Below are 26,987 nucleotides of genomic sequence, written 5' to 3'. Positions count from 1 at the left end.
AGTGAACGTGCAGGGGATCAAGGAAAACAGGTTATGGCTAGAAGATCTGGGTTTTACAGGGTGGCCACCAAGTCTGGAAACATAGGTGAATATGCAATAAATGGCTTAATGATATAATATTATAGCCCATTATGAAATCGTATTGTCTATGCTTTCAGACTTGGTGGCCACCTTGTAGTTTTAGCTTTGTTATCTGTTTGGTGTTCGGTTCAAGGAAATTATTTACTCTCTGTGGGCAGTGAGAATCAAATTATATAAATTATTCTCAAAAGTGCTCTATGTACTATGAAGCACCTGTTTATTGTTTTTTTCTTGTGGTACAGTGGCTTTTGATTAGATAAGATGGAGAGAATTCATTTACTCAGGAAATTTTTCTCATAGGTGACAAAATGGAAGGTGAAAGTCAGTTTGATAGCTTTAGTAGTGGGAAATAATTTCAAATGAAAGGAAGCCATATTTATAGAGAAGGCAACATCAGAGAATTTGATAGGTGGCTAGACGGGAATGAATGGAGTAGATAAAGGATAAGGAGCATTAATAAACCGCTGGATTATTAGTAATTCCACAGTCAGTCTTTACTGTGTTGGGTGAGATGTGATAACTGAGAGAAGGATCCGGCCTTGTATCCTTGGATTGCCCTCATTCTGTGCTATGGATATGTGGTATGATATAAAGACAAGGGATTTGAAATCAAACTTACTGTTTATCAGAATGTTAGAAGATAACTTATGGATTTTTTAAAAACGTAAAAATAGATATTTTTACATTTAGATATAGATAGTTATAAGCAAAATAGATGTAAGCAAATAGATATAAGCAAAAATAGATATTTTGCTTATTTCTTTTTCAGGCCCTATAGTCACATTAAATGGGTTTTCTGATGGAAACTTGGCAAGAACAGAGGGAAGAAAACAATTAGCATTTCTCTTTGGTTACAACAGAAATGGTGAATTTGTTCCTTTGGTTATTCAGATCCTCTAGTTCATGGAGGGAGTTACTGGAGGACCCAGGAAAGACATGGAACGTGAGAGAGAAGTTCTTCCTCTCCTCACCTCGGCAAGCGTGTAATGGCTGGGGTACTCCTCAATGGCCCAGGTGCCAAAGGCTGGTCTTCTGGTCTCGAATGCTCCACAAAACTGAGCACTGCTGCCCCATTCTCCTCCCAGGTCTTTAGCTTTCTTCAGGAGAGAGAGCACCAAGTGTGTATATCCCTTCCCCTATCGTCTCCCCTCCACACACACTCACACACACACAGACTGGAGCAAGAGATACTTCTTTCATTGTTCAGATTCTAAAGCAAAATAAGCTTCAGTGTCACCAACCACTGCTGAGCTGAATGGAAAAGTTTATCTAAATGAGTATAAGAAAATCAAGATCCCCAGTCTTTAGGACTTTCCTTAGGAGCCTTGATTTTGATGGATGTAACAGAAAATAAGCAGGTAGGGGAGGGGCTATACAATACAGGCTTTGTGCATTGAGAGCTGTATTGAGAGAATTGCTAAGTCAGTCCTAAAGCAAAGAGGTTTTGAAAGAAATCATGCTAGAAGGATGGGAATAGTTTAGATATGAAAAAAAAAAAATCAGTGAAATTCATTTTTGTGAAGCACATGTTTTTTCCATTAGAGAAGCAAACATTGGGACAGTTTTCCCAGTTCCATGTCCTTGAGGAGGTGAGAGCAAGAAAGGGTAGAACCTTAATCCTTGACAGGAAAGTATACGCCATCTGGGAAACTTCTCCTTGACTATCATTTTGTCAGTGTCGAAACTAACCTGAAAGTCAGTTTGGTTGTCCAAAGGTCTCCTTAATCATGTACTTAGAATGTTTCATTTGATAAACATTACCTGGCTTATCATGTCAAAAACTGTTGGAAGAAATTTTGAAATCACTAATCGATAGATTTAGTTTCTACAGAGCATTTATTCATTTATTTATTTGGGGACTGCTCCTGAGTTTAAGCCACCCTTCTTAAGAATATAACATCTGTGTCACAAGCTCATGATGATTGTGGTAAATATCTACACTGAACACAGTTCTTTGTGTAAATACTAAGGTATGCTTAAAAGGTCCCTTTGACAGGCTGTCAGGAATTTCTGCGTTATAAACTGCATTTAGTGCGGAGAAAGGAAACATTGGGAGAGGAGAGGAAGAAAAGGAAAAAGACTGTAGTTCTTTTCTCCCCGTTCCTGTTTTTCAAAATGCATAGTGCACTCCGAGGCCATTGGTTCCATGTGGCTTCATGCTTTCAACCCCCTTTCTCCTTGTTACCTCGACCTGCCTGTCTGACATCACATAAGATGTGGGGCACTGAGAATAGAGCTTTTTTTTTCTTTTAAGTGCCTAGTGTGTTTAACACTGTACTAGGTACCTTGTATGCATCACCATGTATCCTCACAACAACTGGGTACGGCGGGTACCATAACATTCTTGTGTAGATGAGGAAGCTGAGGCTGAAAGAGTTGAGGGAATGGCCCTAGGTTACACACCTGGTGAAAAATCCAGAGGACATCGTTCAGTCATTCTCTTATTTGACTTTGCCACTATGGAGGACTCCCTCCTTTTGGAATTGTTATGTTCCCTTAACTTTCATGACAACACATGTCTGACTTTTCTTCTTGCTTCCGGCCACTTCTGCAGAGTCTGCCGGGGGACCCTACTTCACCTCTCCAGCCATAAAATCTTGGTATTCCTACCTGTTCTTTGACTCTTTTGTCTTCTTTGCGCTCTCTTCCTGAGCTTTTAACTTGAATTACTGTCTTTGTGCGGCCGAGTCCCAAATCCTTATTTCCATTCCAGAGCATGCATCTGAGAATCACACACATGAATTCAATCATCTATTTGATCTCTCGCTTCAGTGTGCTCCTTAAATTCAGCATGGCTCAGAGGGTTTTGCCCTTGATTTTCTTCTGAGATTCTGTAACTTAGGAAATGGCAACATCCTCCCCGCAGTTGCCCACATCAGAAACCTGGTTATTATCCCACTTCTCCTGGCTCCTCATAGCTCGCATTGCGTCACCAAATTTTACTGATTCTCAAATGAGTTTGCCTACCTCATCCCCATTTTCACAATCTCCAGTCTCCCGTGAATAGTTTGCTGCATAAAGTTTTGCTTTCTTCTAGTATGTTTTCTAGCTAGTAGCCCAAAAACTGTTTCTAACTTGGAAATTTGATTATTTTGCCTGCCTTTTTCACAACTCTGCCCTCTTCACTTATTCCTTATTACTTTCAGGATTAAATTCAAACGTCTTTACCTGGTCTGTAACCCTGCTTAACTTGGTAGCCTCATTTTTTGCCATTCTTTTATGCTAGTTCTTGGCATGTTCTCTTGCTTCTGGGCTTAGTACACATGATTCTTTCTGCTGGGAGTGCTCTTCTCTCACTTTCAAATAGCTAACTCCTTCCTGCCCTTCATAAACTTAGTCTAGCTCCTTTTCAACAGCCCTCCCTGACATCACCCGGTCTCTGTCCACCAAATGTATCTTGTGCTCTCATAACACCATACACTTTTGAAAAACACACCATACACTATGAAAACACACCATACACCATACACTTTTGAAAAACACACCATACACTATGAAAAACGCTATGTTTTTCATAGCGTTTGTAACTATAACCCTATCTTCTCTCCAAAACCATGTCTCAGATATACAGCTGTCTTCTTTTCACTCCCACTTCATTTCATTCCCATAGGCATTTCACTTTTAACCTTCCAAAACCAGCTGTTCCTCCAGACTTCCCCATCTCAGGAAATGGCAACTGTACCATTGCATCTAGAGAGGCCAAACCCAGAGTTGTCCTAAGTTCCTTAATGTATCACAGCCCATATCCAGTTCATCAATAAAGCCCATTGTTTCTACCTTCAGAGTATAGTTAGAATCTAACCACCTCTTGCTGCTTGCTACCTCTTGCTACCCTAACGTGGGCCATTGTCTCCTTTTGCCTAGATGACTGCAGTAGCCTACTAACTGGTCTGCTTCTAACCGGTCTCCTGCTTCTGCCCTTCCTCCCCTAAAATCTATTCTCGTCATAATAGCCAGAGTGATCCTCTAAAAAAGAAAACCAGGTCTTCTCACTCCTCTGCTCAAAACCTTCCCATCTCTCTTAGCCTAGAGGCTAAAGGCCCCACGTTGGCCTCCCTGGTCTGGCCCCCCTTACTCCATCGTCACTTCTGACCTCATCTCCTACCACTCCACCCTGCCGTTTTTATTTTTTTTTTATTTTTTTATTTTTTTTAAATTATTTATTTATTTATTTATTTATTTTTGGCTGTGTTGGGTCTTCGTTTCTGTGCGAGGGCTTTCTCCAGTTGCGGCAAGCGGGGGCCACTCTTCATCGCGGTGCGCGGGCCTCTCATTATCGCGGCCTCTCTTGTTGCAGAGCACAGGCTCCAGAAGCGCAGGCTCAGTAGTTGTGGCTCACGGGCCTAGTTGCTCCGCGGCATGTGGGATCTTCCCAGACCAGGGCTCGAACCCGTGTCCTCTGCATCGGCAGGCAGATTCTCAACCACTGCGCCACCAGGGAAGCCCCACCCTGCCCTTTTTAATTTTCTTCAGGTCTCTGTTCAAATGTCATCTTTTCAGTGAAGCCTTCCCTAACCATCCATCATACAGGAGCTCACCTACCCCACCCTGTTTAACTGTTCTCGATAGCACTTATTACCATCCAGCTAATTATATCTTTTCTTTTCTGACCGTTCTTCTCAACTAGAACTAAAAGTCTGTGAGGGCAGAGCCTTGGTCTCTGTTTACCACTGTATTCCCAGCATCTAGCGCAGTGCATGACCCCTAGTGGGCACTCAGTAACTCTGTAGTGAAGTCTAAGAAGAAGTTGTCATGGATTTAGTAGTTTTGCAGACCTGCCAATCCAGTGAGTCCCAGATCCCATACTGATGAGCATTTTCAGTGCTTGTAGTTACACCACTCCTTTCCTCAGTTTCCTAATCTGTAACATAGGGATGTTCTTACCACTCAGGTTGTTTGTTTGTTTGGGGAAGATTAAATAAAATATCCCTGTGAAGTGCTTAGCTCAGTACCTTGCCCATAATAAACTATAAATTGAGAGCAGTTGTTGCTACTGATACTCTGCTAATTCTTATTAGAAGACCACATTTAACTGCTTGTCCATTAGATTTTAAATTCAGCTGTATCTTAAACTTGCTATTGTGATAATAGTGATAGTGTGGTTGCCAGAGGCGAGGGGAGGGGACGAAGGAGGGGGATTGGGTGAAAGTGCTCAGAAGTGCTCAGACTTTCAGATGTAAGATAAATAAGTTCTGGGGATGTAATGTAAAATAATAATAATGATAGCAATACTAGTTATTAATAATAGGAGCAATTATCATTTGAGTGCTTACTGAGTGCCAGGAAGTATTCTGTAAGTCAACACTTGTCAGTAGAACTTTCTGCAGTAATGGAGATGTTCTGTATCTGCACTGTAAAAAGGTGGCTGCTAGCGACGTGTGGCTTTTGAGCCCTTGGAATGTGACCGTGTGAGAAACGAAATTTTAAATTTTATTTAATTTTAATTAATTTAGGTTTGAATAACCACATGTGGCTAGTGGCTACTGTATTTGCGTTTCAAAGCTCTAAATTCTTTAAATGCATTAATCCATTTAGCATTCATGACAATGCAAAGACTTTGGTGGAGCTATAGATGGGGAGATCAAGTTTCTGAGAGGTTGCCCAAGATTTCACGGCTGGTATGAGGCAGAGCTGGGATTTAAAGGTTAAATCCTTAGGTAATCTGGTTCCAAGGCACCTCCTTCATGTCATTCTCAAGAATTGAAGTCCCACAGGCCAAGGGCCAAGTTGACGTGTCTGTGTTCTTGTTTCAGGGAAGCTGGGAAAGTGAATTTCTGGTTCCTGCCCCAGTGAGGTATCGCTCATAAGGTGGGAAATGCCCCAAAGAGAGGAGAGGTTCAAAAGATTCTAGACCAGTATGGCTGCTCAGCCTCTGTATGCGATTTCCTTCCAGACCTAATCTTGCAAACCGTGCAACAAGAAAATGCTTCCTACTAACATATTGCAGCCCTCTCTCATAAAAGTGAAAAATATGCTCTGTCTTCCCCCCAGAGGGGGAAAGATATAATGTCTTAAGTTACTGTTTCCAAGTCTAGGATATTTGGGCCACACTTACTCCTTTATGTCCATACTGTTCCATTATGGTACTCTGTAACTAGTGAGCCACCAGCTTACTTTTTATAAAATGTTAGGAGGAAAGGAAAGGGAGAAATTAGTTAAAAGCATAAATATGTACATGTCAGACCAAGGAAGAAATATGACGGGATACTTAGCTTTTCCTATTGGTCCTGAACCGTAGTTGGCGTTTTAACTCCCTTCTCCAATACCCATTTCATGTTCACCCTCAACCAACTCCCGAATGAGGTGGGTTTTTATCTGGCTATAACACCTAGGCTTTCATTCCTGAGATATCTGTGTTCTTGATGGTTCTACCTGTATGGAGTTGTTACGGACTTTCATTATTTTTTACCACTAGACATGGCAAAACCAGGAGACAGTCCAGGTTCCAGATGCACACCTCCTTTTCCTCACTCTGTAGCAGCAATCCTGTTTACCCTTGATAATTCAGATTCAGTGCCCCAACCAGGTCTGTAACCTCACTTTTTGTCTGTCTGGTCAGTGTCATGAGAAGCTCAAAATTACTAGGTTGCTATTTAAGTTTCCAAATCAGTGAAGGCATTGTTGAGTCCCTTGGTGAAATCATTCTTCTCTTGGGTACTAAGACTATTAGACCAACAGAACTCAAGTTGCAGCCATGGGAGAAAAAATGCAAGTTGGTCATTAGGTTTGATGAGGGGGAGAAGATTTACAGCTAATTCTACTTCCATCCCTTGGTTCCTAGGTCCATGTGTTCTGACTATCAGAGAAACAATGTCACATATTATTTACTGGTTACAGGCATCCTGTGGGACATTAACCTCATGAGGTGCTGTCTCCCAGGCAGCACTGGAACTGAATCTTCAGTAGATGATTTAGCATTTTAGGAGATCATCTTTCTGGGTAATGGGGTACTTGGTGAGACCAGTATATCCCATTAGCATCAACCCATTGCTGTACTTTTTATTCTAAAATCTTGAGTGAGATACCATAATGATAAATAAGGCATTGAGTAATTCTGTAGATGACAGAGGCTTGGTGGACAGGAAAGGCAATTTCAAATTCAGAATAAGTGTCTTTTCACGTGAGAGCTAACAAATGACCACTAAAGGTTGAGGATATCTGCCTGAAGTCAAGTATGTTTTCATAAAATTAAGATGAGGTATAAAAGTTCATTCTGAGTTGGTACTTGGAGGCACATGCAAAGCAAAGTTAAGTTGAAAGGGGGTTTCTAACAATCTCTAACAAACTTCCAAGGGGTGTTGGGATTAGCAACTGAGATGATGATGTCAGGCTTAGCAGGTGCCTGTCCTAGTAAGCATTCAGGAAATGTACAGTTGACCTTTGAACAACAGGGGTTGGAAATGCAAGAGTCCACTTATACACAGATCTTTTTCAATAAATACACAGTTGGTTCTCTGTATTCACTGGTTTCGCAACCTGGATCCAATCAACCGTGGATCAAAATTTCCATCTGCAGTTGGTTAAATCTGCGGAAAGGAAGCCTGCGGAATGGGAGGACCGACCATACTGTGCCATTTTATCTAAGGGACTTGAGCATCCTTAGATCTTGGTATATGTGGGGTCTCCTGGAACCAATCCCCTGTGACTGCACTATTGTTTGTAAGGAAATGTGGTAAAATCAGTTAGCTAATTCAGAGCCCCCCCTTAGAGCTTGACTGCCCCTATTCATTCTTTCATTCTCTTCAAACAGTCCCCTGCCCCTCCCCCTCCCTCACTCCCCCCACTCTAGACAGGTCCCAAATGTGCAAGTCCCAAGGGAGAAAAAGAAAGGGGGTTTGAATGAGTTGCAGCCATCTGTCACTGACTCAGTATGACCTTGGGCAAGACGCTTAACCTGTGAGCTGCCCGTTGCTCACATCTGTCAAATTGGGATAATGACACTTGGGTATATAAGACTTTGAACCACTCAGATGAAAGATTTTGTGCAATTGCAAAGTGTTTGTTAATAACAACAATGAAAATCCTCATCTCACCCTCCCCTCAGCATGACCTGTGTTTAAATGGAGCAGTGCATAAAAAGATTGCCTGTGAAATGATGTCCTCTATATTTCTGTGGTTACATGCTCTCCTACCATCTAATACGTTTCCTTCACAGCACTTCTCACAGCTGGTGATAGTGTATTTGTTTGACTCTTTGAATAGTACTTTTTTCTTCCACTATACCCCAAACCCCATGAGACCAACAGGGACCAGGTTAGGCTGTTTACTATTGAATCTCCAATGCCTAGCACAATGCCTGCATGTGGTAGGCATTTGGTAAATATTTATTGAATGGATGAATAAATGAATACATAAATAATGCATATTTCTATGAATTCTGCCCAGAGAAGGAAAGAAAGAGCGAGCAAACAACAACAGCAACAAAGCCCAGAGAGACATATCAGAAGTTTGGTTCCTTTGCCCCCAGCCCACCCCCCCCAATATGGGAATCTTGTTACTGTACTGTATAAATATGTGACTCCTGTTGGTCATAATCTTACAGTGGGATTGGTGCCATGAGAAATTATTGGAGTAATTTTCAACAGCATAAATGTTTAGTAACAGATGCACATAGATGGCAGGTTGCCTCATTCAACTGCCATCTGTTAGACAACCCATTAGAACTAGACCAATGGCACTCTCTCACAGGTTTAAGTTTATTCGTTTTCAATTTTTTTCTGAAAGGCTTGAAAGAGGAAAGATGTTTCCATGTCTGGTTGGCCGCTGCCCAGTAATGGTGTATTACAACACCTTGGCAAACTGAGAAGTCCATTCAATGTGTCATAATGTTCAACAAGGAAGTGTTCCCTCTTTAGTGTTTTTGTCAGAAGTCAAACTATATAATGGCACTAGGAAACTCACTCAACTACAAATAACTGGGTCCAACAGAGTTCAGTGCAGATTGTGCAACTGACAACAGAAACGGGCATGAGATGAAGGGTATAATCCATGCTGGTCATCATTAGCGTGTGTGATATATGTATTTTTTTTTTAACAGGACAAAGGCAGTATAGTAAACTCTGTAGAAAATATAATGTGTCTCCATTGCAATTAGGTTATAGTCAGTGAAAGCATAATGATTCTTAGCTTGGACATGTCTTTCATTGAAAACTTTTCCAAGCTTTTTTGCTATATAAAGGTGGAGACAGTGTTGGCCTATATAAATTTACCCTGTGCATGACCAGTTGGGTTGGTGGTGTGTCGTAAATGTGGGCCAACCTCCATAAATGTCTCATTGCTTAGCATAATGCCTGGTACCCAGTTGGGCCTCTAAATATTTGTTGAATGAATGTTCTAGGACCAGTTGAGGCAATTCTCTCTGGATTCCCATGAAAGTAGGTCCCATAGCCTTAGATCAGGTTGACTATGAATTAGAACTTGGAATACTTAGCGTACAAAGCATAGTGCTTAATCACTTTTATGTACCTATAATAAACTTCTAAAGGCTGTGTGATTTCCAAAATGTAAATCATCAGGTATATGTTATTTTGGGAGCTAAACATCTAACAGTGGCTGTTTTGGAGAGAGTAAATCCATCTGAGTCTTGGTTCAGTTACAAGAGTGACTAATTTTATACTAGATTCTCATATGATTCAAAAGTGTATGAATGACTCAGCTCATTAATATCCTTAGCTCCTGTGATCTCCCCTCCCAGTGAAATAATAGCTATCAGGCAATAACGATAATGGAGGAGGAGACCTTGACTTTGCCCTGTGGCAATAAAATGATACACTTTGAGTAATTGCATATGTGTACAATATTGTTTGAAAGAAATGAAGTGTATTATCATCATATAAATATTAAAAATCTTATTTTAAAGCATGTTGAAAATAATACGTAGTTTCAGTATGGGTAAGGACCAAGTTTGCCTTTGGTTCCTACCATTATTTCTTTTCCTAAAACATTGAGCCTCTGTTCATAGGGACAGAGCCACCAGAGGTCTGACTTCATTGTTACAGTCAGCTCTGTGATTGCCTTCCTTTGCTGACATCAGAGAAATACTGCAGTCACAGGAGTGTTGGGTTCCAATTAAATGTAGCTAAACATTCACTAGTGATTTTGAGCTCAAACTGAGCAGTTAGTTGGAGAGTCTCTGGAACATTTGGCGATTTATGTGTTCTGTCCTATCATTGCTCCATGTTTTTGAAACAATTCATTCAACAAAAATCTGCATATTTTGGAGTCAGCACTTTGTGCGTGCGCATCTGGGCTCTTGCTAAAGTCCTCAGTGAGCCAATCATAGAGTCCAGCGGACACTTCTCAATCCTTATTTAGCTTGACTTCAGTGCAGCATTTGACCGATCTTGAAACGTCCTAGACTTTTGGGACACTTTCTTTTGGTTGTCTTCTTAACTCTTGCACTTTTTCTTTCTAGACTCTTCTAGCTATCCCATAAATGTGGTATTCTCCAGAGTTCTCTCCTTACTTCTTTTTTTTTTGTTTCCGTTTATTTCATCTCCTTGGTAATCTCATTCATTTCCATGGTGTCCATTAAAATCCATACCCTGATTTCTCCACCTGGGTGTTCATGTCAGTCCACAGAGCTGCGGGCCTGGATATCCAGCCACCCTGGAGATACATATAATGATAAACACAACAGTAACACTTACTCCTCATTGACTGTTCTCTGTGACAGATAGCTCATCAGTGCTGTATTGTTTCATCCCATCTATTCCTCTCCACAACACTGTGAGGGAAATACTGTCATTATTTTCTATCTACAAGTGAGGAAATTAAGGTTAGATGCATTTAGTAACTCTTCTAAGGTCATTCAGTTAGCAGAAGAGCCTAATTTTTAATCTCAAGTCTAGAGCCCAAGTTTTTCATTAATACTTGGGATTAGCATGTCAGAATGGAATCCTTTACTTTCCCCTTTCTTCCCCACACCCATCCTTCCCATTATTCTCTGTCCTATTTGAAAGGACCATATTTCATTCCTAAAGTAGAAGTCTGGGAATTGCACTAAACCTCCAAAGATTGCGCATCACAATAGTACTTTGCTTTTTATGTCCAAAATATCTTGTTTGCACTAAACAGAGGTTTCAAACTCCTGACTTCAGGCTGATGTATTGTTTGGACTATACATTGTTTTAGAAACCAAAAAAAAAACAACAAAGGTCTCACAGAAACCTAGATTTGTAACTTTTCTTTAGAAACCTGGGCTTGCTCTCTCACGTGGCAGCCGTCACCCGGAGCTGTGCAGCGGCTTCCTCTCACCTGGGGCTGTTGCCGGCTACTTTGACACCGTCCTCACCACTGCCTGTTGTCCTACACTTCTTGGGGGTTTCCTCAGATCCTTGCGTGTCCAGCCCTGTGGGCATTTATGACCTCTGGTAAAGACTATTGTTGTGCTTTCGCAGCTGGTCTTCTCCCCTCTCTAGTTTTTGCCCTAGTACTTGAAGGACTTTCTCAAATGAAATCTGTTATTTGCTTTCTCTTAGTGTTTCTGATTTGTGTTTCCCCACTGGCTTCTTCTCAGTCCACAAACATGTTGAAAGCTCTATGCTAAAGTTGGAAGGAAAGAGTAAGAAAATTTAACATCTACTGTGTGCCGAGTTAAACACAAACATTGTGTAATTAAGTCTCCATGGCACTGACATGGGTGTTCCTGATTCCTAATGAAGAAGTGAGAGAAACCCAAGGCCTAGAAGGACTGTCCCCAAATCCACAACTTAGGGACCCAGACCTGCCTGATCCTGAGGTCCATGTTCTTTCTCCTCCATCATGTCAGCTTCACTCCAAGCTACTGTTGACCTCTGTACAAATAAGTGTCTTTTGCTGTCTCTTTCCCACGATCTGCTTCCCATCTCTTTCTCCTTCCCTTGCTGCCAGACTTTGTTCACTTGCTCACACGGAACTCCGTTAGTCCCTCTTCTCGTGTCACTACAGTAGAATTTGGCATCCCTGTAATTCACTAGTTCATCAAGGTCATTTGAGCACCTACTGTACAACAGATAGTACACTGGGCACCAGTGAAATAATCCTTGCCCGAGAGAAGCTTCGCAAGCTAGTAGGTTGAAACAGATAAATAGTTCCAGTGCAGTGTACCAAGTACCTGGTAATTAAATCCAGTGGTTTCTTTTTTAGCCCTTATCTTACTTAAGCTCTCTTGCATCATTTTTTCCAAGCCATTTTTTCCAAGAGACAAGCGTCTCTTAAGGAATTTTCTCTTTTCCTTTCTTCTTGGACATGCCTTACTCCTGGTTTTCTTCTTTGCTTTTTTTTTTTTTTTCTTTCCTTAAGAGGTCCTTTTGCATTTCTCTTCTCTTTTTTCACATGCTCTCATTTTAAATTTAATTAGTTGCCCATATTAAATGTTAAAAATCTTGAAGTCATTATCAGTTTCTTGTCTTCCTCTCACAAAATGACTCAGCGATTCTGCTTCAAAAATAGTGTTACAATTTGGTTCAAGTTGCCAGCCCCTCTACCATTAGTTAACATAGTCCAATAACTTCTTTCTCCCTTCCTTAGTGCATCCTCTATGCTTTAACTACAGCCGTCATTAAAAAAAAGAAAGAAAGTTCTCATGGTATTATTACTTTATTCCTTAGAATATTTTAATGTCTTTCCCTGCTGCCTATCAAGTCAGGCCTCACTTCCATAGCCTGGCTCCCAAAGCTATTCACCACCCTACTCCCAATCAACTTTTCTGGTCCTCTCTCCTGTTTAGCTACAAAGCTTAGCACAGAGAGGGCACTCACTGGGTAGGTAGGTGGTACTTAAAAACCTGACCTTTTCTCTCCCCAGGGCAGTATTAAATTCTCATTCTGTAAGTATGGTGTCTGATAAGTTTACTTCTCAGTAGTGTCTATCATTTAAAAATTATAATGGTGTAAAGATTAACAATCTGTTGGGTTGGCCAAAAAGTTCATTTGGGTTTTTCCATAAGATGTTATAAGCTATTTTTAAAATTCTGTTTTCAAAATTCTTTAACCCAGTGTATGAACTGAACTGTGTTCCCCCAACATTCATTATGTTGAAGTCCTAACCCCTAATATCTCAGAATGTGTTTGGACATAGGGTCTTTAAAGAGATAATGAAAGTTAAAATGAGGTCATTGGGGTGCCTCATTTTAATCCAATGACTGGTCCTTTTAAGAAGAGAATATTTGGACACAGACACATACAGAGGGAAGACTATGTCACAGGGAGAAGATGGCCATCTGCAAGCCAAAGAAAGAAACCTCAGAAGAAGCCAACCCTGCTGTCACCTTGGTCTCAGATTTCTAGCCTCCAGAACTATGAGAAAATAAATTTCTGTTGTCTAAGCCACCTGGTCTGTGGTACTTTGTTATGACAGCCCTACCAAACTAATACACCCAGTGACTTAAAACTGAGGTTTTGTGTCTTGTATCTAGGAGCTTTATCCGTAGGAAAGGGAATGAACTGAGGATCTAATAGATCCTCTCCTCCCACCTCAAATTTCTTTGAGGTATTTTACATTTGTCCTAGGAGAAGAGGGCCATCCTTACCTTTTCAGACTAGGTAACACTTAGGATCAACTAACTACTCAAAGAATGGCTTTTTTCTTTCCCCTTTTGGGATTATGTATCTGTTTATCTTGAAGATACAGACAAAGCAGGAAACCATTAAAAATATAGTTTAATCCCCATTTATTGCATTGATTTAAACAGGTAATGAGCTTAGTATTTTCCAGGCTCTCATTTTGATAGCTAGAGTACAGTAAGTTCTCTTTGCAATGGATAGCTACGCCAACTGCAGCATCAAGTTTCCAGAGAAGATATTTGCCGCGGTGAACTTACGTGCTTTAGAGCAGTTCTCTTGAGGTTCTGCTGTGGGGGGAGAAAGTACTCTGAATTGCTAAATTTGGTGTGTTCAGGTTTTCCTAGTCATACTTCAGGTTGCTGTGTTGTCAACCTCAAAATGCCTACCCTCTCCATCCCTCACCCCCGCACTCTTCTACCCAGCTCCTCAGCTTGTGGTGTAGTTGAACGAAGGAAATGAAGTATGCTGAGTGGGTTAGAGACTTTGTTGGAAGAGAACATCCACATTTGTTGATAATCTGCTCAGATCAGATCTTCTCTGACCATTGCAGCTTAAATAATAATTTCATACTGATCAAAGGCCTTGAGAAGGTTCACCTGTATGCCTGCCTGTAATGTTCCCCTTAACATCTCAGGTGGATGTGAGTTGACTTTATTTTATAAATCCAGAAAGAGAGCCCATAATTCTTTTCTAAAAACTCATAATTTATTTTCTATTATCTATCTGCTCTGACCTCTTCATGCTACTGTCTTGAACCTGTTCTATCCAGTGTAGAGGCAGAGGATAGCCAGTCACCGCGTATAATAGCTCTTATTCTTGAGATATAAGGCATTATTAAATTGTCTTTCTACCTTCTCTAGCCAAACTGAGCTTTATTGTTTTTTTAGCCTTACAGGACTTGGTTTAGATTTTTAATTACGTATAACTTGTCATTAAGGCCTCTCCATGTTTTCTCACACCTCTCTTTGATGGTGGATCCAGCACTGGTTGAGTTTCATCAGTACAATGAGTAGACAGTCATTTCCTACACTCTGTACTTTAAATATGGATTTAGGCATTTTGGTTTCATGCTTAATTTTCATTTTCGATTCAGCTAATTAAAATGCATAGCAATTGAACAAAAGAAGATTGTCTAATTCTTTCCTCCATGACAAAAGCTAATCGAAGCAGAGGACTTGCAGATAGTCTTTTGACTTTGAATGGTAAAGCACAATTCTTTCAACGTTTTTGCCTGTTTGAAAAATTTATAATAAAATATTGTGAGGGGTAAAAAAGAATAAAGATTGAGAGTTTAGCCTTGAACAGAATAGGGGCACTTTTTCCTTGTGGTAGCAGGTGGTGGAAGTTTAAGGTTGAAATCTTACCTGTTTTGTGAAGTAGGAGCCACTCTCACCTGCTGGGACCAGGGACCAGAGAAGAGGAGTGCTGAAGAGAATGAAGGATGGAATGAGCCCTCGGGAGGAAGGAGAGGGGACTGAACAGACCTAAGTAAGAGGAAGGAGCCATGATGTTCAGGTTCTGGTGAAGGTGGAGGACACAGTTGCACTGGTGTGAAATTTTTCCCCAGTAGTTGTCTGGACACAGCAAGCTAGCAGGGCAGTGAAGGCATAGCTTAAGAAAGCAAACTATGGGATAGGATGAATGATTCCCTCTGCTGTTCACTAGCAGTCTGTTCTGGAACAAGTCCCAGCCTCTCTGGTTCTCTGTTGGGGGGAATTCTGTTTTCTACCTCACTGTAGTTTTATTTGAATGAAATGAGAGAAAAATACTGTTACAAGACTGTGTCATTGTTAACATTTAACTAAAGTAATTTTATTGTCTTCCTCAGGTAAGAGAAGAACGTCCAGAAAAAATACCCGATCTAAAATTATTAGTGGAGAAGAAGTTTTTGGCTTTACAGAATAAGAATTCTGATGCAGACTTTCAAAATAATGAGAAATTTGCACAATTTAAACAACAGCTGAAAGAACTAAAGAAGCAATGTAAGTCAGCATGCTTTGCTTTGGTTTGGCTTTTTGAAATTAGGGAACTGACTGGATGACCAGTCCCAGAAATCTGATTTTATAGAGTTCGCTTATCTGCTTGGCTTGATCCTCTTTCTAAATTGCTTTTTTATTGTTGTTGCAATTCTGTATTTTGTCTAACTTTGGTTCACATCAGCCTGTCCATTTCTGAAAACCAACAGTTTCCACAAAGTGCTAAGAAAATTCCCCAGCAGGTAGAGAAAGGTACACTGTTATTGTCCCACTGCTGGGGAGGGGAATTGGGACAGTAAAACTGAAAGCTATTTTATTAAAATAACGGTGGTGTTTTTTCAAATTTTAAACTGCTGTGCCAAGCTTCAAAACAACCATACCTTGATTCTAGTTTTGCTGTTTTAGAGTAGCAGGAGCAATGTCTTCTCAAATATGAGACCAGATTTCTCCTGATCCCTTCTATCTTGGTGGTAGTATAAATTCCACGTGAGTTTTAGATTTGTTGCCTTCCTAAGAAACTTTGTTATACTCAGGTTTTTAATGAACATAATTTTGATTTTAAAATGAGAGTGGGGGCTTCCCTGGTGGCGCAGTGGTTGAGAATCTGCCTGCTAATGCAGGGGACACGGGTTCGAGCCCTGGTCTGGGAAGATCCCACATGCCGTGGAGCAACTAGGCCCGTGAGCCACAATTACTGAGCCTCCGCGTCTGGAGCCTGTGCTCCGCCACAAGAGAGGCCGCGATAGTGAGAGGCCCGCGCACCGCAATGAAGAGTGGCCCCCGCTTGCCACAACTAGAGGAAGCCCTTGCACAGAAATGAAGACCCAACACAGCCAAAAAAAATAAAATTAATTAATTAATTAATTAATAAAAAGTACCTGAACCAGTAAATGATAATGGAGAATTATTAAAAAAAAAAAAAAAAAAATGAGAGTGGAGAAAATTATTAGTTGTACCCAAAAAATCTTGTAGACAGTGTTGGCAGAAATATATATTTTCTATACAGTGAAGTACATATGTCCTTTCTTCCCCCCCTCTTTTTCCATATAGTCCACGTAACAATTTTATGTAAATTTTATTGTTTTTACACTAGCATCAACTGTTGTTCTTTCTTTTAGGTGTTTGAGGCTCTTTTATTCCTTAAAGAATTGAGGCAAATAAAGTTTTTAAAACTTTAGTTTCATATCACCTTCATTTGTGCATACACGTGGAACAGGAATGCATGATATAAGATATAAATTTACTTCGTTTTCATATTTGTACTTAGTATAGGGATTCATATTTTGAAATAGGCTTTCTTTTAAATATAAGCATTTTCTTTAAATTGATGCTGAGATCTCAAAAAATGACTGAGGAAGCTGCTTTACTTTTGTCTATTTTACAAATAACTTAAGTTTCACAATTTGGAATGTTTTGCAATCATGATGAGACTTTTGCTTTTACTGTAGATTTAAACAGTAAGCACTTTTTCCCACATTTTAAATCCGTTTTTTTTGTTCTTCATTGAACAACACAGCTACCAAAATCTCCCTAATATAATTTGCACTGTTCCCCCAAATGGGTAATAATCCCCCAAACAGGTAATAATTTGTTAGTGCCTTTCTGATCTTAAGATGCTAGGGAATTAAAGTTTTGGTCTTGGTCAAAATAGCCAAATGTATTTTATTTTTCTACTTTGAGCCAGTAATCACAAATTATGGCAGATTTAGCATCCATCTGATCATAATTCTTGATTTTTTAAAATATTTTATAATACAGATTAAAGGACAAATACCCAAAAACAGAAATTTCTTCCCACTTTGTTATTGTTTACAAAGTTACTATTCCATAAGAGAAAACTATAAAGGGCTTTAGAATCATATACTCATGTGGAAACACTTTCTAATTAAGAATATATTAAAAAAAAAAAAGAATATATAATTCAACAAAATGATTATTATTGGAATTATAGTTACTGTTTCTTTAATTCTCTCTAAAATGGGGGGTGAGGGAGAGGTTTCCCCAGGCCAGCAGTATACATCATTTGTCTAGACAGTTAAAACTTACGACAAAGTAAACTTATATTGAAAGAAGAGCTCCCTTATGTAAGGTTTCCTTACATATGATAACACTAGAATTAAGACAGCTTTCCCTTTTATTTCTTCTAAAGTAGTCTTTTAAAAAGTTTTAAAGTCTCAAATGGTAGAACAAGCAAAATATTAATACTCTCTTAAGATGCCCTATAAGATGCGTATACTTTACTTGCAAAATGTGATTTTTTTGTGCATTATTATTAGCGCTATCATTTAAACTTGCACCATGCCTACTGGATTTCATTTCTTTAGATTTAACGCCAGTGAGGATGCTGATTAGCACCGGGCTTCTACAATTTTTGTGGAGCCAAGTCAAAGGGACTATGATTTATAAAGAAGCCAGTGAATCTGTTTATTTTGAGAGATGTTCTGAAGGCAAAGAATTAGAATAGTAATTTTTTTTTTTTTAAAGATTGGAAAAGACAAGCCAGGGAGAGATACTTGCATCTAGTTGTCTATTTTGACAAAGGCTAAAGCGTTTTTATGGTCTGCACATAGCAGAGGAGTTCTTTCATGAAAATCACCCCACATTTTCACCAGATTTGTTCTACAAAGACATAAATTGCATGGGATTAAATTATACCAAATCAGGATTTAATGAAAGAAATGCCAGGAAACTCTCAGGTGGGGGAAGTCGAGAAGGAGATTGAAATGAGGCCGTCTGCCAGGTGCCCTGACCTGAGGACGTGCTCCCACTCGGCCTAGGCGGCCCTGCCGGCAGCAATCCGTTCACCCCGCTGTAGCTCCGCAGCCGGTTCTCAGACTGTCTGGTCTCAAGATCCCCTTACATCTGACAGTTTACTGAGGGCCCCCCAGACAGCTTTTGTTTCCATGGGTTATAGCTGTTGGCATCTAATTCGAAATCAAAACTGAGGAATTTAAAAAATATTAATCCACTTCAAAAGATCAATCATAAGCCCATTACATGTTAATACAAAGAACGTTATGACATAACGTTCATATATTTTCCAAACAAAGAAAAATTAGTGAGAAGGTTGGCATTGTTTTCCATTTTTGCAAATCTCTTCAATTTCTGGCTTAATGGAAGGCAGCTGGATCCTCATATTTGCTTCTGCAGTCAGTCTGTTGTACACTGTTTTGGTTGAAGCATACAAAGAAAATCTGGCTTCACATACAGGTTGTTGGACTTGCTGAAAGGATCTTGCAGACCACCTGAAGTTCTCACTTTGAAAACCACAGATTTAGGCCAAGGATCAGTAAATTATGGCCCATCGGCCAAATCCAGCCTACCCCCTCTTTTTCTATGGCCTGCTACCTAAGAATGTTTTTTTTTTTTAATGTTTTTTAATTGTTGGGGGAAAACGTCAAGGGAAGAATAATATGTGACATGTGAAAATTATATAAAATTCAGATTTCAGTGTTCATAAATAACTTTTTGTTGGAATGTAGACACATTCATTCACATGTTGTCTGTGGGTGCTTTACACTATAATGGCAGAGGTGAGTTGTTACATCAGAGACCATTTGGCCCACAAAACTTATATTTACTATCTGGCTCTTCACTGAAAAAGTTTACCAACTCCTGGCCTAAATTAAAATCAGAAACAAGGGAAGGTTTTTGTTGTTGTTGTTTTGTTGTTGTTGTCGTTTTAACTTCAGATTTTTTTCATAAATACCATGCATTTGTCTCAGGTGTGTTCAGAACACCTTGTGTGCCTGCTGTGTATGAATCATTGCAGCTGGTGCTCTGAGATCAAAATAAGGCAGAGTCCCGGTACCTGGAGAAGACAATATATACAGATGTGAAATAATGTGAGAGCCATGAAAACAAATATCCAATCAAAAGCAAAGACAAAATGTCAAAAACAAATATTGGGTTGGCCAAAAAGTTCCTTTGGGTTTTTCCGTAAGATGTTAGAGAATATTATATATTCCACAATATTATATAATGTGGGCCCTAATGGAGAGAGTCAGAATAGGAATGCAGATTTTATCTTTGTCGGTTGATAGGGGCTGCCTGGAACTGTGTGTTCAAAAAGATTCTGAGGCTGTGTTCGGGCCTAGCAGAAAAGAGTGTGCTGGAGGATTACGGTGGAAAAGAAGAGGAACAGTACAGATATCTGGTATTTACCATCCCTAGAATATAAGGGTAACAGATACATTGTACTCATTTAAGAATATGCTTACTCTAAAGGTCACATACTTCAGTTGCACACAACAAGGTTTTTAGTAGTTATTTCCGTCTTATGGATATTGCCAGCCGTTCAGTCCATCTTCTGTGGATAAATTATTTTATCCCTGGGTACCCAGTGTCCTCTGTATTAGAGATATTATGTTGCCCCAACCTCACAGGATTATTACCAAGATTAAATGAGATAGTAGATCTTTGCAAACTCTGAAAGCTTACTTTAGACTTAAGTTATTATTGAGAAAGAGCTAGTACAGCCTAGTGGAAAGAATATGAGTTTAGCAGCCAGAAGACCTGGGTTTGAGTCACTTAATAAGTAAGTTAGCCTGGTCTCCCTACCAATGCCACCCATTTTTCTTAGTTCTAATTCTTGGAGTCATGTAAATCAAGATTGTGATTGAAGGTAGTTTTTATACTTGGCGGTGGTGATGATAAATGAGCTAGGGGATAATTTCACAGAAAACTATTTCCCTAAATGGTAATCATGTTCTTACTAACCCAAGTTGTAAAATAAACAATATGACTTGGTTTAGGGCAGACAGAACCAGACTTTGTTACATGAAATTATTTTCATTTATCTGACCAGTGTGTTCACATAATGTTCTCTCTTCCTTGCCTCTTTTACCTAAACAGTTTACACTATTACAACTCATGGTCTCCTGCAATTTTTAACATCAGGAGAACTTAATTAGGATGTGCAGACACCTCTATACAGACACTTTCTCAAGTCATCAAGTAATCTTTTTGGCGTCCTTTATTCATTTACCCATTATATGATTAGCAGGCATCAGAAGCTTTAATGTAGGTCATCAAGGCAGACATTGAGGGCATTTGACAATAATTCATAGTTAGAAACCCTTACAGTTTAAGGGCTTCACTTTGTGTTCAAAATAGAATTTACTGTGAATCTGAGATCTTTAGTATTAAAATAAATTAACATGAAATGTAATTTTGATGGTACCTTTAAATGTTATAAGAGCATGTCTTTTTTAATGCAAATTTGCTAATCTGAAGATGTTCACCACAAATTTAACAGTATATTTAGGTCATATAGGAGATATGCAGAATATAAGATACAGAGATATTTGAACCCATGAGTGAAACTCAGAAATCAATTTCAGTGATAATGATATTTGTATCCGGATATATCTATACAGACATAGGAATTTACACTGTAATCTTGTGATTATATGGGTTCACAGAATAACTATGTACCTTTACTTGAAACATGCTCATTATAGCTCTCAAAACTGATAGAATAGGGAGTGGCCATTCACTTCACAAAAGGATTCACTCAAGGAACCCGTTAGATAGGGAGTTCTTAGGAACAATAGAATACCTTTACTTTACTGTTCCTTTTGGGTTGCTTACCCCTTCCTTCAGCATCTATTCAAAGCTGCAGTGTAGTTCCATCGGGTAGGCACTTCCGTGTTTTGCCTACTGCTGTATTCCTTGAGGTCTAGGCACATGGTATGTATAGCACGGATCCTTGATGGTCACAAGAGTCTTCAGGAGAACCGTCATATACTTGAGAGCTTATGCTGTATTTAAAGGAGACCCCTGCCACCTGTGCCAGTCCATTGTTGCTATGAGTAAGGGTGGACCCAGTGTTGCCAGATCTTCAGGTTCTTTTGGAAAACCCAGAAGCTTAGCTGATTATTTTTCAGTTACTAAGTTTTAAAAACACTGTGCAAAATCAGTTTGTGATCTTTGATTTTGCCTTCTCATAATACCATTTTTCAGTGCCATTTTATGCACTTAACGAGGGACATCAGCATTAATTTGGCCAATTAACAGTAGATTATGATTTCTTCAGAGAAAGGGATGGTTTTGCTTCAACACACTTCAAAGTAAGGCCAGAATGTGCATTTGACGTCATTTGGGAATGTGGAGTAGAAACCCAGTGGATTCTCTTGAAAAGCAGGTGGAGATTTTATGGTGAGGGGCCAGGTATGGGAGTCCCTAACCCAGTTGCAGGTGAGCAGTGGAGGTATAGAGAAGATTAGCATCTTTGAAGATTGGGAAGTTGTGTGTGAGTTTTGAAGCCTGGAAGGAAAGAGATGAGGAAGAAACAAAGGTGGTGCCAACAGGGAAAATGGTTGTGCCTAGAAATCCGTTGGATGCATTTAAACTACGCCAGGTGTTGATCAACCTGACTTAATCCTGATCCCCTTCAACCTGTAAATTTCTTTGTTGTACAGTATAACTGTCTATCCAAACAACGTGTGTTGCTGGCCGGCAGTTAACCAAAGCCCAAGACCCTTAAAGGCAGGAACAGTTTCTTATTCATCTCTATGTTTCTTTTGTTCCTCATCTAATCAGAGCTCAGGTAATATTTACAGAACAGAATTATTCAACTAGAAAAAGAGGGTCAGAACCTAGTTAAGGTAGTCTGATGATAAAACTTCTTTTCCCTTCAATACTGTGTCATCAGCAAAGAAGAAGAGAAGAGGAAGAAAATTAGCATGTATAGAGTTGGGATCTAAAATCAGCAGCAAAGGTTAACAACTTTTATTGTCTTTGAAAATTCTTTATTTTTTAAATTACTCAGAAAAGACAACATACATGACTTTGTGCTTATAACCCATTATAGTGATATGTTGGTGTAAATGTATAGTATATGTAGTAATACATAGATTTTAATACCATAGCAGCATGATGCTCAGGAATTGATGCTCACTTTTCGTGTGATTGCTTAGAACATTTAAGCAAATTTATAAAAATTTAAGTTTGCTGGCTCTTCTATAGACATTTTTATCATCTCTGTGGCCCTCAGTTGATCTTCATTTTTTTCTTTGATGTTGATGACACCATCACCATTCATTTGCTGGGTGACCATTAATTGCTGAGAAATGCTAAAAGTCATAAGTTTCACAACAGAGATTGACTTTTTCAGGCTGGATTGCATCCCTGGCCTGAGGACTCATGCTCATTGAGTGAAATTTATCCCTGTGCTGATGTTTCATTCTTTGTGTATTTGCCTCTCTCCCTCTTCCTCTTTGAGTCATTCGGTCTGATTCTTTTGTGGCTCTCTCCTCCCTTCTGCTTTCTTTGTGTTTCCCACCCCATACGGTTTCTCTTTCCTGTAGGTCTTTACTTATGTAAGTGGTAGCTAAGTGCTACCATTCCCATCTTAATGATGAAGCAGCTTCAGAGAGATTAAGTGATATGCCCAAGGTTACAAAGCTAGTAAACAGTAGAACCAGAAGACAGGAGATGCCAAGGGTAGAGAGAGAGTATTAGGAAGAGGTGTAACTATCCTCTCTCTTCTGTTTCATAAAGTTGTTATTTCCTAGGAATTTTTACATTTTAAAGCAGATTTGAGGTACCAAATAATTAGTGAAGAAAAAAATTAATTCAAATTAGATTGATTCTGTTGTGGTAGAGTTTTAGTCAGGGCATTAAACTATCAGGGAGCTCTTTGGTAGTGAAAAATTGGCTTTTCTACGTGTGCATTGTAATAAACAATAAAGATGCCCATCTGCTCCGCCTTCACTCTAGATTTTCCCTGGTCCTTTTGGAAAATAGTAATATTAGAAGTAATAACCAGGCTTTGTACAGTGCCTACTACATACGGTATTTAATCAGTGCTTGTTGAATTAATAACGTACAGGCATTGTTTGACGGCCTACCTATGGAAGGTGTATGGAATTTGCATACTTTATATACATTATTATTTCTCACAAGGGGTATGGTATTTGCACGCTTTATATTCATTATTGTTTATTTCTCACAACTCTACGAGAGAACTGTACCCATTTTGTAGATTAGAAAATATGCAAAGAGAGGTAATATAACTTCCCTAAGATCATAAGTGCTGAAATTCAAACCCAGGTTTGGGTGACACCAAAGTTCATGTTCTTTCCCTTATATACCACACCAACTCTTGAAAACACTTCCATGTTTTTTCTCTTTTCTCAATTCAAGCATTTCATGCATCTCTAAAAATTGATGTGTCTTAGGACTCCTGAGTAGTGAAGAGTTTGTTTGGGTCTCCCAGGTTATAGATCTACATTGATGTCCTCTGATGACACTGATGGAATCTGTTTCATCTGGCTGAGAGAGAATCTCTTGCTTAGTCACTTCCATTTAGAGATCAAGGAGTAGGAATCATCTCAGGCATTATATAGAACTTTGTATGTGCTTGATATTGTCTTCAAGGTAGCCCCTGGAGAAACACGAAGTAGCTGAAGCCCATTTTATAGATAAAGAAGTGTGACTCAAATGGCAAGTGGTTTGGTCAAGGTCACAAAGTAAGTTACAGAGTGAGACTTGAAACTAAGTCCTCCTTTTCCAGATCCCAGTAAATAGTGCCTAAGAATGCCATTTCCGGTGTGAACAGTTGCCGTGCTAGGGAGAGAGGAATAGGATGTTTATTGCACCACAAGTTTAGAACAAATTCCATGAAATGGATTTCAAGCATAAGGGCAATAATCCCATGCACATACATCATCCCTTTTAATCTTTGCGACATCCACGTGCGGGAGAGGAATGTGTGAAAAATGCAGGTTCTGTTTTTAGCAGGCTGAATCCTGGAGGTGGCATATTTACCCAGTGTCTCACAGTCAGGAGGTCACATGGATAACAAATACATCTCCGAGGAAACGGGAAGCTTTAGAATGAGAGATGGCTATAATTAAAGTTATTAGGGAAGAAAGGTTCAGTTATCAAGGGAGAAATGAGTCAGCAGCAAGTTTAAACAGACTGTGAACTATGGGTGTTTCTCTCCTGGTGGCTTATTTTGAGAGAGTGTGATGCCATCCGTGCCCAGAAAGCAGCCCGAACCGAGAATAGGAGTAAATGTCCTGGGGACAATGCACGTAATGCTTAAGAAAAGAATTGTCTTGTCCTGTCAAGTTATTAGTCCCTGAGGCTGGAAGATAGACGTGTTATAGTCGTTAGATTAGTATGTAATGTGTACCCATCTGTAGTTGACACCCACCCCATCCCAGCCCCTGGCAACCACTGTTGTTTTTTTTTTTTTCTCCATATAGTTTTTACTTTTCCAGAATGTTGCATACATGGAATCATACAGGGTGTAGCCTTGTAAGTGGCTTTTTTTCACCGAGAAGAATGCATTTGAGTTTCGTCCACAGTTTGTTGTTGCATTGCGTTGCTGAGTAGTATTCCATCGTATAGATGTACCATAGTTCATCTGTTCATCTATCCAGTCATCAGTTCAAGGACATTTCAGTGGTTTCCAGCTTGGGGCCATTATGAATAAAGCCGTTATAAGCATTCATGTACAGGCTTTTATGTGAATATAAGTTTTAATTTCTCTTAGATAAATATCCTGGCATGGGACTGCTGGCTCCTATGGTGAGTATGCATTTAACTTATAAGAAACTGACAGACTGTTTCTGTTTTGTAAATAAGTTCATTTGTATCATTTTTTTAAAAATTAGATTCCACATATGAGTGGTATTATATGGTGTTTGTCTTTCTCTGTCTGACTTGTTTTACTTAGTATGAAGATGTCTGGGTCCATCCATGTTGCTGCAGGTGGCATTATTTTGTTCTTCTTTGTGGCTGAGTAATATTCCATTGATTATTTTAAATTAAAGTTGCTTAAGAAACAACCAAGGGAAGACGGACACGCTGACTTCCTTTGCCCCTCCCTGGAAGCAGGAAATAAATCTCCCACTTGAAGGGTACCCTCCCTATACCAGAGGTAGAAGGCATCCTTCTCACCAGAGATAGGGAATTTAGGGCCGAGAAGTTGTGTAAAAACATCTTGTTAGGGCTTCCCTGGTGGCGCAGTGGTTGGGAGTCTGCCTGCCGATGCGGGGGACGCGGGCTCGAGCCCTGGTCTGGGAGGATCCCGCGTGCCGCGGAGCGACTGGGCCCGTGGGCCACAGCTGCTGGGCCTGCGCGTCTGGAGCCTGTGCTCCGCAGCAGTGCGGCGCGGTGGTGGGAGGCCCGCGCGCCGCGATGCGGGGTGGCCCCCGCTTGCCGCGGCTGGAGAGGGCCCTTGCACGGAAGCGAGGACCCAACATGGCTAAAAATAAATAAATAAATAAACAATAAAAAAAAATAAAGGAATTCCTTTAAAAAACAAAAACAAAAAACACCTTGTTACTCCTTCACTAACTTGCTACCCCAAGCCCAAACCCCTTTTACTTGTCAATTTCTCACAGATTTATTGTTTCCTTGTCTAAAAGGTATAAAAGCTGCCTGCTTGGGTCACTTCTTTGAGTCTTATTTTTATAGGTTCCGTACATACAAAATTAAATTTGTTTTTCTCCTGCTAATCTGTCTTATGTCAACTTAGTTATTAGACCAGTCAAAGAACCTAGAAGGGAAGAAGAAAAGTTTTCCTCCCCTACAGTACTTACATGAATTACTGAAAATTAAGATACTTTCCCAGTATTTGTAAGTTTCTTTTGATCTAGTCAATAATCCTATCTTATGACGTTAGTCCATGAGAATTTATTCCTTATGCCTGTATGTTTGTTTATATTGATGATCAGCTTCTTAAGTGATTTATTAAATCATCTTTTTCACAGTCCTTTGTAGAATTTTCCTGGGGACTGATGTGAAATTTGGCAATATTTAATATCACAACTTTTTTCTCATCCCCTTTTGAAAAAATATTATGGTGACATTGGTAAATCTAAAGTCACCCAGCACTTCTCTCTATATCCAGGATTTTTTTTAACACAAAGATTACTGACAATATTTCTTCAGTTGTGTCTGAAAGTTCACTCAATATATTTTACTTAAACACATTTTAAGTATCTAAGGATGACTTACTGTATCTCATCTTCATTAGACTTCAGCTCTCACTTAATAAAGTTTTAGAAACTTTAAAAAAGAAACTGACAGACTGTTTTCCAATACGGTCCCCTCCTGCGTTCCTCTCGCAGTGTATGAGAGCTGTAGCTGCTGTGCACCCTCACCAGCACTTGGGTTACTTTGGTTTTGTTTTTAATTTTAGCCATTCTAATAAGTATGTAACGTTATCTCATTGTGAATTTAATTTACGTTTTTCTAACGACCAATGATATTGAGCATGAAGTTCATTTTTTATATTTAAATTTTTCATATAATGTTCATGTTTTTCTATTCATGTATCTCGAACATTTATCCTTTAATTCATTCAAGAATCATTATAGTTTGTGGCAGTGCTTCTCAAAGTCTGTTCCCACACCAGCAGCGTCAGCAT

General features: G+C 39.5%; 1 protein-coding gene across 2 annotated transcripts in view; it reads left to right on the top strand.

Annotated features, from left to right (window-relative positions):
- The window catches only part of NSMCE2 (NSE2 (MMS21) homolog, SMC5-SMC6 complex SUMO ligase), a 219,719-nt gene that overhangs the window by 59,315 nt on the left and 133,417 nt on the right, over positions 1 to 26,987 (top strand). For both annotated transcript variants that reach the window (XR_005017026.1, XM_036830295.1), the window contains exon 4: positions 15,454 to 15,607. Coding sequence is in view for 1 of the 2 variants with exons in the window: in XM_036830295.1 (XP_036686190.1) it covers positions 15,454 to 15,607 (154 nt within the window). In the remaining variant the exon portion in view is untranslated. The remainder of the gene's footprint in view (positions 1 to 15,453; positions 15,608 to 26,987) is intronic.

This window comes from Balaenoptera musculus, chromosome 17 (assembly GCF_009873245.2).
Source record: "Balaenoptera musculus isolate JJ_BM4_2016_0621 chromosome 17, mBalMus1.pri.v3, whole genome shotgun sequence".
Classification (NCBI taxonomy): domain Eukaryota; kingdom Metazoa; phylum Chordata; class Mammalia; order Artiodactyla; family Balaenopteridae; genus Balaenoptera; species Balaenoptera musculus.
Note: the sequence above shows the minus strand (reverse complement) of the source record. Positions and strands in the feature narration are given on the sequence as shown.